Source organism: Thunnus albacares, chromosome 18 (assembly GCF_914725855.1).
Source record: "Thunnus albacares chromosome 18, fThuAlb1.1, whole genome shotgun sequence".
NCBI lineage: Eukaryota > Metazoa > Chordata > Actinopteri > Scombriformes > Scombridae > Thunnus > Thunnus albacares.
This window is the reverse complement of record NC_058123.1, coordinates 28,909,378-28,925,295: the sequence shown is the minus strand read 5'-3', so window position 1 is coordinate 28,925,295 and position 15,918 is coordinate 28,909,378. Positions and strand designations below refer to the sequence as shown.

Genomic DNA, 15,918 nt, shown 5'->3' with positions numbered 1-15,918 from the left:
GGCATCTTGAATTTGTCAAAGTGGACCAGACTCAGAACATATTGGTTGAGTAATATTCCCTCATCTAATAGCACCCACTTTCTTTTTTAAAGATCACATATTGCCTCATTAGGTGGTTGTGGGGAGCGGTTGGAAAATGTCCCTGCTCTTTCCGTCTGATTCAGCCCTTTGAGCAGGCCTCCTGTGGGCCCATTACAACATCAAAAAGCTTTCACATACACAGGGAGCTTGAAAGGGTTAAAAATAAGTGCTAAGTAATAGCTCATTCATTTAGCCTGGACACATCTGGCTTCTTTTCTAGTGTCTGGTTTTGCTGTGTGGAGATGAAGTTACAGTATATACAGTAATGACACATCGTACAGTCTATGCAGTGTAAAAAGTGTTTTTTTTCTCTCAGTGTTCCTGCCAATTCATTCCTCCCTCACGTGTGTTGTCACCGGCTCTTTTCTTTGTTTTTGTACTGAGCTGTTGTTGCAGATCTCCAGAACTGAAGTTCAGGGGTCTTTAATGGGAAAAGCCTGGGTAAATGATGGAGGAGGAACAAGTGGGTCTTCACGTACTCAGAAGAATAAAAGTGTAATGACAATAACAATTATGGCAGTCCGCCAAGGACCTGGGTTGAACCACTGGCCTAAATACTGATTCTGTGTACTAATCAGCCCTCAGTCAACCCAGTAAAACAGCAATGTGTCATAAATATCAATGAGGTTGTGTGGTTAATGATGGTATGCTGTTGGGTGAAGGTGGCATCCCTTGATTGGTAACTTCTCATACCATGCTCATACCTTTATATGCTTTTTATTCAAAACCTATTGTCGCACTTACTATATTTTTTGTCATGATTAATATTATCGAACAAGTTTTTTCATGGTCTTTTCTGTTAAACTTATATTTAAGTGCATATTCTAGGATGAGAAAAAAAGTGTCATGACAACCCAGGTAGGATTGTGTAGTATTTGTGTGCTGCTCTGGGTCCAGTTGAGCTCTGGCAGAAATTGTAGGGTATAAGTGTAAATCTGCAGTGTTAAAACTCTTCTCTCTCCTGTGTCTCCTCAGGTTGTTTGCCACCAAATGCAGCGGCTGTCTGGAGAAAATAGCACCCACTGAGTTTGTAATGCGAGCTGTGGGGAGTGTTTACCACCTCAGCTGCTTCTCCTGCTGTGTCTGTGAGCGCCAGCTGTGCAAAGGAGATGAGTTTGTCCTGAAGGAAGGTCAGCTGCTGTGTAAGAGTGACTATGAGAGGGAGCGGGACCTGCTCAGCACAGTCAGCCCAGACAACTCTGACTCAGGTACTATTTGATTCACTTTTCACCATCACTTCAAGCCCATCAGTCGAGCCAAAACTGCAGTAAACTAAAATGAAAAAACTGTGTTCGTTTTTCTCTGTCGGGTAACAGATAAGAGCGAGGATGAGGATCTGGATGTGAATTCAGAGAAGTGTCCTGCTGGTCAGGGAAAAGGCAGTGATGACAGCAAAGACCCTCGACGGCCCAAAAGACCACGCACCATCCTCACCACCCAGCAGAGAAGGGCCTTCAAGGCCTCCTTTGAGGTCTCCTCCAAACCTTGCAGAAAGGTGCACAGAGAAACCTCAGCATGCAATACTTTCAACAGAAGTGTGTTTCTAGGCACACAATAGTAATGTCCACCTAATATAGCCTGTATTAACTGGAAAAAGTTCACCATAGTGTTCTGGTGCTCGCTTATCCTGGACCAGGGGTTTTTAAAGTCTGACACTGTGGGCTCCCTCAGGTAAAACTGAGACAACTGCCCCCTAATTTTGGAACTACATTTCCCTGCTTTGGGGGGATGTTGCCTTGGATTCAGTGAGTTGTGGGCTACAACTTCAGCTCTGTTTCTTCAGCCTATATTTGTTAACATTTTTTATGCAGAATTGGCTATTAGCAGCTCCTGTGGATGTACAGACAACTATCACTGGATTACTTTCATACTGAAAAAAACTTAAAAATGTGATGATTCTCAGGCAAGTTCTGGAGTTATAGGGAACGTCTTTTTTCTTTGAATTCCAAACAGATTTATAGAGATGATAATGATATTGTTGGGAAGTGTAAATTACATTGATTCTAAAAATATGTGTATCATGTCTGTGTGTTCAGATTTGACAATGTTATGACTCAAAGAAGGAGTATGAGTTTTGACTCTCCATTCGTGCCCCCCCTTTAACTCCCTTGTGCCCCCTACTGTAGGTGGAAGCTCAGAGTTTTGGACTTTCCTCAAACATCACCTCAATATGATCCAAGTTCCATACAATCAACTCAGTGCCAGCAAAATCAGACTGTGCTGATGAGTAGACTCATCAGTTACCAAATACAACTTGGATATGAAGGACATGCAAGTTGACTACTAAAGTATTTCATGTTGCAATGCATGAAAATTTCTACCCCTTAATCTCAATCTCAAGTCACAACTCTTTTAAACCAGAATTCACAGACATCATACACACACTGTAAAAATCAGCAGAACTTAACCTTTACATGATGTATGTTTCTCTGAGGTCTGTTAAAGATAGGCATCAGTAAGCATCCGCTTTGAAATCACAGAAAAGACATGCTTCTTATAACTTTAGATATTGGTTCATAATCATCAAATTTCTGACTTTTTCTCCAGTAAAAAGTTTTACAGCTACATCCATGCCTGCGTGGAAACTGCAAGTGTTTAGAAGTAAATGCAGCATCTAATTCTGTGCAGGTTCACCATCATGTAAACACAGAAAATTCTTTCTTCTTTCCCAAAAACATAACATCACAACTTCATATCAATCAGGATGATGTCAATAAACCTACTGATCCTTGATGGCTGATACAGAACAATTACAATCAGCAAATCAATCAGAGTGATCAAATCGATCAAAAATGGGGCTTCTGTATTTCATTCGTTTGGTGCTATCAATACGTTCTTATATCCCTGGAACCCTGACAATCCCCTCTATCCATTCATATATGGATATTTGTGCTGTATAGAAAACCCCTGGACATAAAGACACTTAGAAAATTTAAATTTATATTATTTATTTATTTTGGTAAAAGGTCTCCTTGAACATGTATAGTACTACTCACACACAAATTATGGCATACATGAATAGCCTAACTTGTCCTGAAAAAAAACAATATATGACATGTCTGGATGACATTTATAGTTACTATAAACGGAAATTAAAAACAAACAAAAACACCATAGCATTCAAAGGGTTAATTACATGAGGTCCCCACACATTGTTAATGTGTGAAAAGGGCTAATGAGTGTGACTGCTGTGACCTCCAGGTGAGAGAGACGCTGGCAGCAGAGACGGGCCTCAGTGTACGTGTGGTCCAGGTCTGGTTCCAAAACCAGAGAGCAAAGGTCAGTGCAGAACTACACCAAAAACAAGCTGTCAACACCCACACTCCATATAGCGGTTAACGCTGCTTTCACAACATGTTTGATGGAAGATAACAATGGGAAAGATCCTTGTGTTTATGAGCGCTCATGTCATCGTACAGCTGCCAGCTTACTGTGCTTGTGCTTTTCACTCCAGTAAGAGATTCCAAAACAGATTCATATTGACATCAGTCAAATCAAAATCAAACCAAACAGAGGCCTGCAAAGTCAAATGGAATGAAAATGTGACCCCTGTACAGTATGAGTACTGTACAGATTTTACTCATTTGGACGCTGAAGCTTCATATTAGCTTCAGATGAACTTTTAAATACATTTTTGCAAAGAAGGAGGACTGTGGATTTTGTCTCCAATCATTTACATTGTAAGTGCATTATGAAGGGATCTTCTATTAGTCAGTATGAACAGGAGCAATGATTACAACATTTGGGCTCCTGACTGTTGTTTTAAGAAAGACTTGAAAAATTGTGAACCTGTCCTTTAAGAATGCCTGGCACTGAAACTCCATCTTTTTAGTGCAACACACACTGACTGCTGATAGCGTTGCCTCATTTGATGGGTGTCAATAGCGCAGGCAAACCATGACCATTGGATGAAATGGACAAAAAGTTCTCAAACGCCTACCATTAAACTAATGTTACCTTAAATTTGAGGCACCCATGTTTGTTTGCTTTTTCTAGTTTCACAGTCATGATTAGGACTTGAATGTTGAATGGTGTTTACAAGTTGGAAACAGCTGATTAGTGTAACTCCCACATGATGTGAGCACAGAATAAGGACCAGCTAAAGTAAGAGCACACATTTCATTCTGTTTTTTGGAATTCCTGGAGAGTCATGGAATTGTCAGATGTTTATCAATTTTAGTTGCTATCCATTAAATGTTCCTCTACTTCTTCAACAACTCAGTTTCACTATGAGGTTAATTAAAGTTTCATATAGGAAAAGGCATTAAAATAATTTACTCAGGCATTTTAAGTTATACGGATTAGCTGTTCAGATATGCTTTTTCCTTCAAACTGACTTGTCCATATGTTGATGTGTAAGATTCCTGCAGCGGGTTCACATCCACATTTTGCCTTGTTTTTAATTATGACCCATTATCAGATATTAACATATGATCTGTACCACTTATTCATCATGTTTGTTGTGAATTAGTCGGTGTAAATGCAAAGGCCTGTGATCACATGTCATTATCCAGATAATGTATCCACAAACTGGCTGCATATTAATACCAAGTGGAAGTCTTTTTTTTTTTTTTGCCAAAAGTGCTTAATTGTCTAAACCAGTTCTTTATCAGTTAAGCTTCAGTGGATCAAGAATGTATAATCTACTATTTGCTCAGCTTGTCGACATTTTGAGGAATAAGCTTGTCAAAGTCTGAATATCTAATAGGCCTCTTATTGCAATCAATTATGAATCTATTAGTGTGACTAGTATCACATTGGTTGTTTACTCAGGTCACATAATCTACAATAGGGGTGGCTGTGGCCACATGTCGAAGTGTCCTTGGGCAAGATACTGAACCCCAAATTGCTCCCGATGGCACAGCCTTCGGGAGCAATTTGGTGTGTGAATGTGTGTGTGAATGATTAGATTCTCCTGATGAGCAGGTTGGCACCTTGCACGGCAGTCCCTGCCATCAGTGTATGAGTGTGTGTGTGAATGGGTGAATTTGGCTTCTAGTGTAAAAGCGCTTTGAGTGGTCGGAAAACTAGAAAGGTGCTATATAAGTGCGGTCCATTTACCATTTTACCATTTACCAATATCAAATCAATGCTGGAATGTTAATTTTTAATTATGTTTGTGTGTACTGGCCACTGTCTTAGAGTGTTTGCACAACTGTAGTTTGTTTGCTCTGGTCCGAATCAGCTGATGAGCTGATGAGTTGGTGAACTTGGTGCGTTTTCCACTTGGTTCACTTTCTTTTCACACAGAGAAAAATTGAAGCAAGCCAAAACGCAACACCACAAGCCATGAGAGAAAATTCACGTCATTCATTGGTCAGATGTGTTTTAGGCAGGAGCAGGAATGTAAACACAGGAAGAAGATCCACTGGCCAAATGTAACGTATGTGGAGCTGTTTTGCTCAAACTTGCAGAGTACATGTCAGGTCAGATCGAGGTCGGATTATGTTCCCACCACAAACGAACCACTCCAGAGTTCATGTGGACCGAGACCACATCCTCTAAAGGGTCTCAGTACAGCTGTTTTGGTCCTCACAATTAATGTGTTCACACCTGCCAAAATGAATTGCCCCGAGGGGGAAGATGAACCAGAGTACAATTTAACCGGACTAAAAATTTCAGGTGTGAAAACACCCTTACTCTTTCTTCTCTGAAAAAATTCTAAGACAACTTGTCTTTTTGCATCTTGTCCTAATAAAATTAATGATCACGTGTGAAGGTAGAGAAGCTGCTGCAACACTTGACTCCATGCTGACCTACTGCTGTGTGTGAAATGAATTAAAATGCTTGTTACAGTACCTATACCACTCTCACTTAAACCATAATGTTGCCAGAAATACTCACTAGAACACAAAATGTGTCTTTCACTGAAAATAATCACCAACAAATACACTATTTTCTCCTGTTTGAGTAACATTTGTTAAAAACCATAGTGACCAGCTGTTTTAGAAAATTACTGAACCGTTTTAAAAATGAAATTATAAATTAGTGAGGTGTTTCTAAAGATTTACAAACTAATGGGCTTTGGGTCTGAGTGCCACAGATAGTGTAGAGAAGTCAGACTGTTCTGAGAGATGGAATGATACATTGTTGGTTTGGGTACAATTGAAGAGCTTCAATTTTCCATAAGTCTACTGTACAGGATTGATGTTGTCTTTTTGGTGTCAGATCTTGACTTCAAACAGACATACCATTCACTGGATTCCAATGTAATACAACGAGGCAGCTGCTGTTTCCCTAACTTGTATCAGATCAGAAATAAAGTTGTAGGTATATTGTATTTTTTCTGTAATTGCAGGTAACTGGTGAAAATGTCATTAACATACAGGTGTCCTACTAAATGAAAGCCATACATGTGCCACTGTAGACGGAGGGGTCAGTTGAAAGTTGAAAGAAAGTGCTCTTAAATTAAGGGGTTTCTTCACCTGTTTCCAAATTCATATGGTGCTATGAATAATAGGATTATCACCACAGGTGGATCAGTATATTTTATTGTTATTGTTGTTCTCACTAATCAGGCATTAGATGTACATGATATTTTGTTATACTATACTGTATGTGTTTAGAGGGGGACAGCACACCCACAGGTGGGATTCATTTGGCATAATGTTCCTGCCCCAAGGGTGAGAGTCAAATGGTCAAATCAACGCATTCCTCTTTCTCTTCTCCATGTTAACAGTTGAAGAGCACTCTGAGCTCTTATTGGTCAATGTCATTATTGGGCAGACATCATGTAGTCTGAATTCAACATAAAGCAATGAATGCAGGTCTTATAGAATATTCAAATTCCTTGAAGTTCAGAGCACATGTTTTAGTTTCAGTTGTCTGTCTAGTTTATCTCTCAGGTATGGTTTGATCACCTGACAGAATTTCATACAGTATCACTTAGTATTCTGAATATAATTTAGAGGATATTTACAAGTCAGCTCTTTCACATCTTTGTAATTGATTGTTTTGCCAATACATGCCTGTCAGTCAGACACCAAGCTGTTTACTGTGTTGGTTTATTTACAGATGAAGAAGTTAGCCCGCAGACAACAGCAACAGCAGGAGCAGCACAACAGCCAAAGGCTAGGCCAAGGTGAGGATTTATGATTTGTGTGTGTATTCTGTACTGGTTAGCTGCTCTCTCTGATGTCACAAAAGGAAAAGCACACTTGATGTCCATGTGCAAGATGTAATCTGTCCACTATTGTAATTACAGTAATTACTGGGAGCTAGGTAATTTATGAATTACAGTACTTGGAGAAACAGCTTGAAATATGAAATTTATTATGAGAACAATAAACAGAGCAGAGTCAGTCTACAAACACTCCCTGTTTAGTAGGCTTTAGCATTATTATATATTCTAAAGCCAGAGTGTCATCTCTGCTGGTAAATCTGAGTTTTTTCCGACAGCAGGGCTATAAAGTGTGGGCCACAGCCATCATTCTCTGCAGCACAGCTCCTCGTAGCTAGCAGGCTTATTGCCACTGTGGTCTCACAGCGGATATGAGCAGACAGTTTAGATAAGTGGCTCAGTGCTTTGGCAAGCACTGCCTCTATCTGTTCAGGGACTTCCAGCATGTCAATATTGGCATAGCAGCGGGGTTTATTATAGTGGAAGCTGCCGCTGTTAACCAAATGAGCTGAGTAAACCAGCAAATGGTTGTTGTTTGAAGTTGATGTTAGGATGAGATGAAGCCTCCTAGACGACTGGTGAGACATCCTCGAGATCAAACAACCAGTCAGACAATGTATGTATGTATATACTTTGATGAGAAACTGTTTGTTGTTCAGCATTCATAGCTTACTGAAAAACATGGATGTACACTAGTGTCTGTTTCTGAAGAGATGTTTAAAACCTACTGCTCCAGAGCCAGAAAATGTAATATTTCATGCATGTAAATCAATAAATCAACAGACAGATGAATACATTAGAAAGAAAATAAACAAATGAAATAACTGTTAAAACAATACACTCTAAAAATCACTGGGTGAAAACTTTACCAAGTTTGGGTCAATATAGCACCAACACAATACTGGATTAATGTTGTTTTGACCCAGTTTTAGTGTTATTTTTTATTTTACTATTGGATTTTTTCCCCAAACTAAAGCTTGTTATAATCTAATCTACTCTTTTAAACTTGCATGTCAAATTTATTATTGATTGTCAATAGCTTGTGTAACTTTTGAATGTCATATGCACATCATTTTATACAAGAAACAATACAATTGTGACAGTTTTTAGCTAAAGCTTGTTCTGTGTAACACTGGGTCAAAATAACAGATAGCTACTGGGTAAAGCTAACCTGATGTTGTATTGGTGCTATATTGATCCAAACTGGGTAAAAATTGAACCCAGTGATTTTTAGTGTGTACAAGACTCACAGATAGACAGGGAATCCCGATTTGATCACTGACGATCCAATTAACCCCTTTCATTTCAGTTGTATGAATAAGCGTATGATTACACTTATAGGGCTTTTTAAGATATATGAAATTTTGAAATTCGCAGCTCAAGAGCGAGTGGTGTTAAGGCAGAACCCATTGGTACATCACACCAGAAAGACAAATCACATATGCAGGAAGCCTTATCATGATCCCACCACTGCACAGCGCTACGCTGAGTGCGTCTGTAACTTTTGTTGCTGGAGTTTGCACTTCAGCCAGATGATGAGCAAAGCAGGACACTGGAAGTGTTGCTGGTTGTTCAGCTAAAAATTCTTTATATAGCCACATACTGTATATATGTCTCCGTTAGCCAAATCAATATTCTGATTGCATCTGTCACACAATCTAGCCTGATGTTGAGAAGGTGTCAATGCATCCGTCTCTCCAAGACACAAACATAATCTTCACTGTAACTACATCAGTAAGTGATCTGGAAGTAGTCGCTAGCAACAGCAGCTGAAATGACAAACAAAGAAGCCTTCTTTATCCCTGTTTGTGTGTAGCTGTTACCTAACTAGCTAAACTGTGCAAGTTCTGTACTTCTGACCTTTTTGGCGGTTATCAAACAGCTTCAAGTGCATTATCACTACCCTCTGAACTGGAGTAGGGTTTACTGGTTGGCATATAGCCTGGAAAAACAAAGATTGTGATCTGGCTGATGGAGACGCTTATACTGATGTTTTCAATTGTCACTATTTTTCGTCTCTTCAGTGGAAGCTCCAGTGGATGTCACATGCTTCTGTACAGTCTGTTTCAATTGCACTTTGTTGCTTTCTGCTTATATCGATACACCAACATTTCTGCCTCAGCCAAGTGCAAATTGAAAATATGAATAAAAACATGTGGATAGAAACACACCTCATGTCACACTGAGTCATTGAAGGTGGGTTAGGTTTTAGTTTATGGGTGCCCTCACACATAGAGTAAGACAATGTAATTATAAGATGATCACTACGGTCTTCTCTCTCTAAGTGTTTCCACTGACTGTTGCAGAGGTGATATCAGGTTGCATGGAGGGCCTGCTCAGCTCCTACTCAGGGCCGCTACCTTCAAACCAGCAGCAGCTGGTTACCATGGAGCACAACAGCTACAACACTGACCCCTTCCAGCAGGGCCTCACCCCACCGCAGATGCCTGGAGACCACATGAATCCCTATGGTGAGCATTACACTCTACAATGACTGTACCTGGATTTGTACAGCACCCAACCCAGTGTGAGTCTTCAAATCTTTACAGGGGTAAAATTATTACTTCCTAGGCAGCCACTGGTTTCCATTAATGTCACTATAGTATGAAAATTTCTGTTGCAGAGCAACCCAGTCTCATGGCAGTTTGTGAATAGTCATGAAATTTAACCTATAGACTTGTGTACATGGACACAAATTTTCCAGTTTTTTTTGACACTCAGCATGACTTTCAAACTAATGTATTTCAACTGGAAGTATGCTTTGTGCCTGCACCACGTTTTTTTTTTTTTTGTCAGTCAGGACTCAGGAGCACAGACACTGTATTGTTTTTTCTCATTTGTTATTCTTTTTTTTAGCTTTAACTGCTACATTAAGATTTTATCCTTATTGTTATTTCTTTATTTTAATTTTATCTTACGGTAGCCTGGTCAGTGGTCCTGGTCAGTCCGGTGGACTTTTCTCAATATAAAAACACGAAAGTGTCCTTGATACCTCAACAATACGAGGTTAATATTAAGGCCATCAGTTTAAATTATTTCTCCATCATTTCTGAAAAAAAGGTTTTTTTTGACAGTTTTTGATAGTCGTAGGCTGAGGAAGTTCAATGTGTTATGGGCAGATGTGGCACATTCAAACAGTGTTTTGGGTTATCTGCTGTTGGTGGGCTTCATTCCATTTCAAATTGCCACCAGTCCACCGGAACCTGAATCCAAACGCCACTGTCTGTTAAGCAAAGGCGTTTTACAGCCTGTGATTGAAAAGCTTGAAGTTGCTTACGGCCATACCACCCTGGGTGAGTCTGATCTTGGAAGCTAAGCAGGGTCAGGCCTGGTTAATACTTGGATGGGAGACAGCCTGGGAATACCAGGTGCTATCAACCCAACTGGTCAAGGCAGGTGGCTGCCCACCTAGAGCCCGGTTCAACTTGAAGTTTCTTCCTGTTAAAGGGGAGTTTTTCCTTGCTGCTGTCACCAAGTGCTTGCTCATGGGGGAATGTTGGGTCTCTGTAAATTAAGGAGTAGTCTAGACCTGCTCTATTTGAAAAGTGTAAAGTAGGTAGGTAAAGTATGTAGCACCAACTCCTGTTGTGATTTGGTGCTACATAAATAAAATTGACTTGCTATATTTATATATATGTGAATGAAATGATATCATCTTTCTTGAAACGTGTGTGTGTGCTTATGTGCACGCACGCATGTGTATGTGTGTGCATCACTGCCACACTGAAGACAGGGTTATCAAACTGGACTCTAAATTCCACATCCCTCATTTAATCCCTGCACTTGTCACTTTTATATATTTCATCAAACTGGACTTTAGATTGTGCATTGCATTAAACCTCCACTGTTACGTATTGAATTATTTATGCACGTCACATTTAATTTTTGCTCTTGTCACCTTCATATATTTCATACACTTCATTTCTTTGTCCATAGCACAGTCTATATTTCCTTTGTACTGTCAATATTTCATTCAAGTTTTATATCCCATTTCAAAACTATTACTATTACTTAGTTTATTTCATTATTATTAATATTACCTTACTTTTGTCTATTTTTAGCCTTCTGTGTTGCATTTTTTGGCAGCAAATTCCAAGACATATTCTTTGTATGCTTGCATTGGCTAATAAAACAGATTCTAACTGAATGGGCTACTGTATGTCATGCTGACATAGAATAACAAAACCAAGAATAATAAAGATACAAGGGTCCAGAGTTGTGTAAATAGTAGCCTATGCATGTGTCTATATTTGGTATTTGATGACCTGGGAATGAGAATGGGTTGGTCTTTCCAGCCCTAACCCTGGTCCCAATCCTAACCCCAACCCTAACTCTAACCCTACCCCTAACCCAAGCACTTCAGGCATTCCTCCAAGCCTATAGCAATGCCCTAAATTGTAAGCAGTGTTGTAATCTCTGAAGGTGACTCATTTTGGTTACTATTTCCACTAAAAAATAAAAAACAAACAAAAAGTTTCATCTGAAACTTTGTCGTATAAACCAAATACATCATTGGAGAGATGTCGTCCTGGAATGTAACATATAGCTGGCCTGATTCACTCAACAGTTCATAAAAACTTCATAAAAACTCTGATTTCAATCTCACTGCTTTGGTTGTTAAAATGTCACATTCTGTCAGTCGGTCAGTCAAACTGTCAGGTTTTATCATGTTTTATGTTAGCAGCCCATTTTCAGAAAAGGACAGCAATATTAAATCTCAACATTTTTGAATGGAGTTCTGCACACAACAAGTCAGCGGGTCCTCCGGTTTGCCCACGGGACTGACACAGACCATTGACTGTAATGATAAAATTAAAATAAAGAAATAAAAACAAGGATAAAATCTTATGACTAAATGTTGAGTAATGTAGTGGTTATAGTTTTAAAACAGCTTCTGTGCCCCCCGAGTCCCAACTGACGGAAAAGAAAAAACGTGGTGCAGGCATGACAGATACTTCGAATTGAAATACATTAGTTTGAAAGTCATGCTGAGTGTCACAAAAAAAGGAAAATTCATGTCCATGTAGGCTACACAAATCTACAGATTAAATTTCGTGACTATTTCATGAACTGCCGAGAGACTGGGTTGCGCAGAGATGTGAAACCTGTTGATATACAGCACATAATTGGTCACAGTGAACACAAAACAATATCACAACTTGCACAAAAATGGTGGATGATTTATCTTGAGCCAGTTTTAAAAGTGTTTATTACAATCCAGAAAGAGAAAAAATATTGGATTTACAGATTTAAAAATGTTGAAAAGAAACATGAGAGCTGTGGGAATGAGCTCAGACAGAAATGTTATTCAGCAAGTAAAGTGAGCCTCCTTCCAGCTCACAGCTTTGCAAATTGTCCCTCCAGTTCTGGGTCACCACTAATGATAGAAGCTTGAGTTGAGGACAAATTGATTAATTGAATAAAGTTAATATACAGCTTAAATATTTCCCCTATTATTGTACCAACAAAACATCAAACAAATGTAGTAACATCAACTTTCTCACCAGTGAAGTGCTGTTCTGCTTGCTTAGGTATTTTTGCTGAGTCTTCTTGAGCAGCTCCTCTCCTCCACTGATAGAAAGCAGGACGGCCTGAGCGTAGTGACCGTCGTTCAGACATAGCTCCTTCAAAGTTACAGATTAAAGTAAAATTGATAAGGCTCTTCTTTTTAAACACAGCAACATATATGTGCTTGCTGGCTAATTGTGTCTGCCTGCTGTTTGGTGCTTTTTCACTGAAAACAGCTGCTGCTGGAAACCAGCTTGATGAGAGCGCTAGACTGAACCAAACAATAAAGCTGTAGGCAATAAAACCAAAACAATAAACTGAAAGATGCTATATGCTATATAAGAGTTGGCTATAATTCTCTGTAAGTTCATCAGTACAACTGACACCTTTCACATTACACATAGTCCTTTGATAACCAAAAAATATGTTTGTTTGTTTTTTTAGTAAATGGGATAAGCCTGCAAAAAAATGGTATGGTCATTCAAGATACACATGTTTTAGTACACCGAATAGTGCCACTAAATCCCAAAGCTTCCTTAATGCTCACTGATTTCATGAACTCAATACTGTTCAACAGTGTACTGAGATCTACAGACCTGAGGGTGCTATAGCAAACTGAGCAAGTTAGAGAAAACAAATAAACAAACCAACAACAGTGCCGAAAATTAGAGGACAGCATTCAGGATTCAGTTTGTGTTTAGACTCAGCCATACAACATGCTGTGGTAATGTGTTGGCACAAAGTCAAAATACTCTATTACTATTATCTATTTTTCATTTAAAATAAAGTTATTAGTGATATGTAGGGGACAAACACATGCACATCTACTGTACCTTTGTGACTGTACCTGTCGTCTTTACCCTGACTCTGCTAGGGGATTAACCTCTCTCTGGTGTATTGCCACTTCCCTTGTATCCTCAGCCTCACCAGTGAGTGAGAACCTGTGAGTGTTTCTTTTTAACACTAGAACACCCATAGCATCCCTACCTACCATAACGACTCTCTGCTCCCTCCAAATCCGACTCTTATTTTGTTGGCGGTGATGGGAATCACCCAATAAGGCATGATGGCTGATTAAAAATGGATGACCCATCAAGTTGTCATCATTTAGACCCTGTGAGCCCAATAAAGCCAGTGACACCCAGGAGAGCAGTGCTACACATTCCTGCAATTAAACATTTGTACTCAATGAGAACAGTGTGCTCGTGCAACTACACATGTACACAAACAATATTACATCTTTGATGTCTATCTTCGTAGAAAACTGTCACTGTGATGCTAACAGCTACAATTAGAGACACACTGTTCCAAATGTTTTCCGTTAACAAAGCCAAGCTTGTTAATGTTATTGTCACATCAAAGTTATTACTATTTAATTTGAATTTCCAGTTGCTGGTTGGTTTTATTTTTCACAGAGGATTGTTGTTATTAGAGTATCTCCCTTTCTGTTGTGACATAATTAGTTAAGGAAAAGAATGATAACACTTTATAATACAGCCTGCGATTTACAGTATTATTTTGTTGTTTGAATCAGGTACTAATAAAATACTTACTGGTTCCTACTAGGGCTCTCTAAGCAGCTATTATTTGAATTATCTAGAAACTTTTACAAATGACATAACTACTTACTGTCATAAAAACAGAGGAAAGGACAAACAGCAGCAGTGAATAGAAACAAGTTGCGCTGCTCAGATGCTCTCAGCTCCAATGTTGAATGTTAACAAAATTGGCTAAACTACTTTTGAACCAGATGCTGGTACAGTCTCCCCTACTTTCCAGTGTGATTGATTCTTCAACTAACAGCACTGTCAGCAGCAGGAGAGACACTCCTTGGTACGCTTGGATTTTATAACTGAACTAGTATTAGGACTCACACTTTTTATTTCTTTGACCATGTGGAAAACTGATGATTTTATCACAGATGATGAACAAAGGCATTACAGGTAAAACACGAGACTCATGTAGACTGTTAAAGGATTTTAGTGTAGGGCAGCTGCTCTGCTGGTGAGATGGATTGTACTATAACTGGACGGAAGCTAGAATAATATATTTCTCATAATCGTAGGTAAGGTGTATTGAAGAAAAAAACATCAGTAATAATGTCGATAAGAAAAAGCATGAACTACAAGCACAACCACACTGAATGTACCCCATGAGTACATAAGTCCATGTCTGCGGTATGTTTAAGTAGATAATTGTAAAGACAACTTAATAAGATGATAATACGTCATGGCTGGTGTCTGTCAGCTTGTTGCAAAGTTATTTTTCCACCTATCGACAAAAAAATAAATAAATAATGTAGTTATAAGTTTGGGTAAAAAATTACTTCTTCAAAACTGCTGCAGCTGATCTCATCAAGGTAGCTGGTGGGTAAAAATTGATAAATAAGAATATAACAAAGAACAACAAAACTAATAGAATAAAATGAAGCCCAAGTTACAAAAAAAAGACAGTGTGACACTGCAGTTGAGTTTTGTTTGACTTCCTCTCTGTTCTTACCAGGTGACTCCATTTTCCACGACATCGACAGCGACACGTCTCTGACAAGTCTAAGTGACTGCTTCATGTCCACTCCAGATGTTGGCTCCTTGCATGCTCGGGCAGGGAACCCCATTGACCGCCTGTACTCCATGCAGACCTCCTACTTTGCCTCCTGAGACCCCAAAATCACTGTCGGTGCCACCTCACCTACAACACCAACTCCCAGATCATGAACAGTGAGCTCACAACAGTGCAGACACAAGACATACAGACCACAGAGTTGTCCCGCAAGACAGAAACCAGTAGGCAGGGAAATACATACCTGCAAAGAATCCACCAAATATACCTGACTGACCTCCACCAGCCAAAGCAAAGGGAAGCATGAATTTGACTCCATATGCATCCCACTGTCTGAATCTGGGATTAATGCAGTAGATTGTGATTGTGAATTGTCAGTATTTGTACAGATATCACAGCAAAAGTATTTATTAGCGGTATAAAAAGTGGGAATAAAGTTCAAATCAAACTGTTTCACATAAACATTAGGCTAAATGTTTCTCAGGAGGTAACACAGTTGAAGGTGCATTAATAATATTTTCTGTTGTTTTTAATGGGACAATTAAGCAAATATAGTTTTGGTGATGTAATTTTAGTCAACTACCAAGTCTCTTTATTGTAAAAAAAAAAAAAAAAAAAAAAAAAAAAAAAGTTGGCTGTTGAATGTATAT

General features: G+C 39.0%; 1 protein-coding gene across 1 annotated transcript; it reads left to right on the top strand.

Annotated features, from left to right (window-relative positions):
- The first annotated feature begins 722 nt into the window (after positions 1-722).
- Positions 723-15,918, top strand: LOC122969023 (LIM/homeobox protein LMX-1.2-like). The gene is made up of 7 exons (XM_044334585.1): positions 723-760; positions 1,057-1,289; positions 1,398-1,576; positions 3,283-3,360; positions 7,096-7,162; positions 9,508-9,672; positions 15,212-15,918. The coding sequence occupies exons 1-7, from the start codon at positions 723-725 to the stop codon at positions 15,364-15,366; spliced, it is 915 nt and encodes a 304-aa protein (XP_044190520.1). The 3' UTR covers positions 15,367-15,918.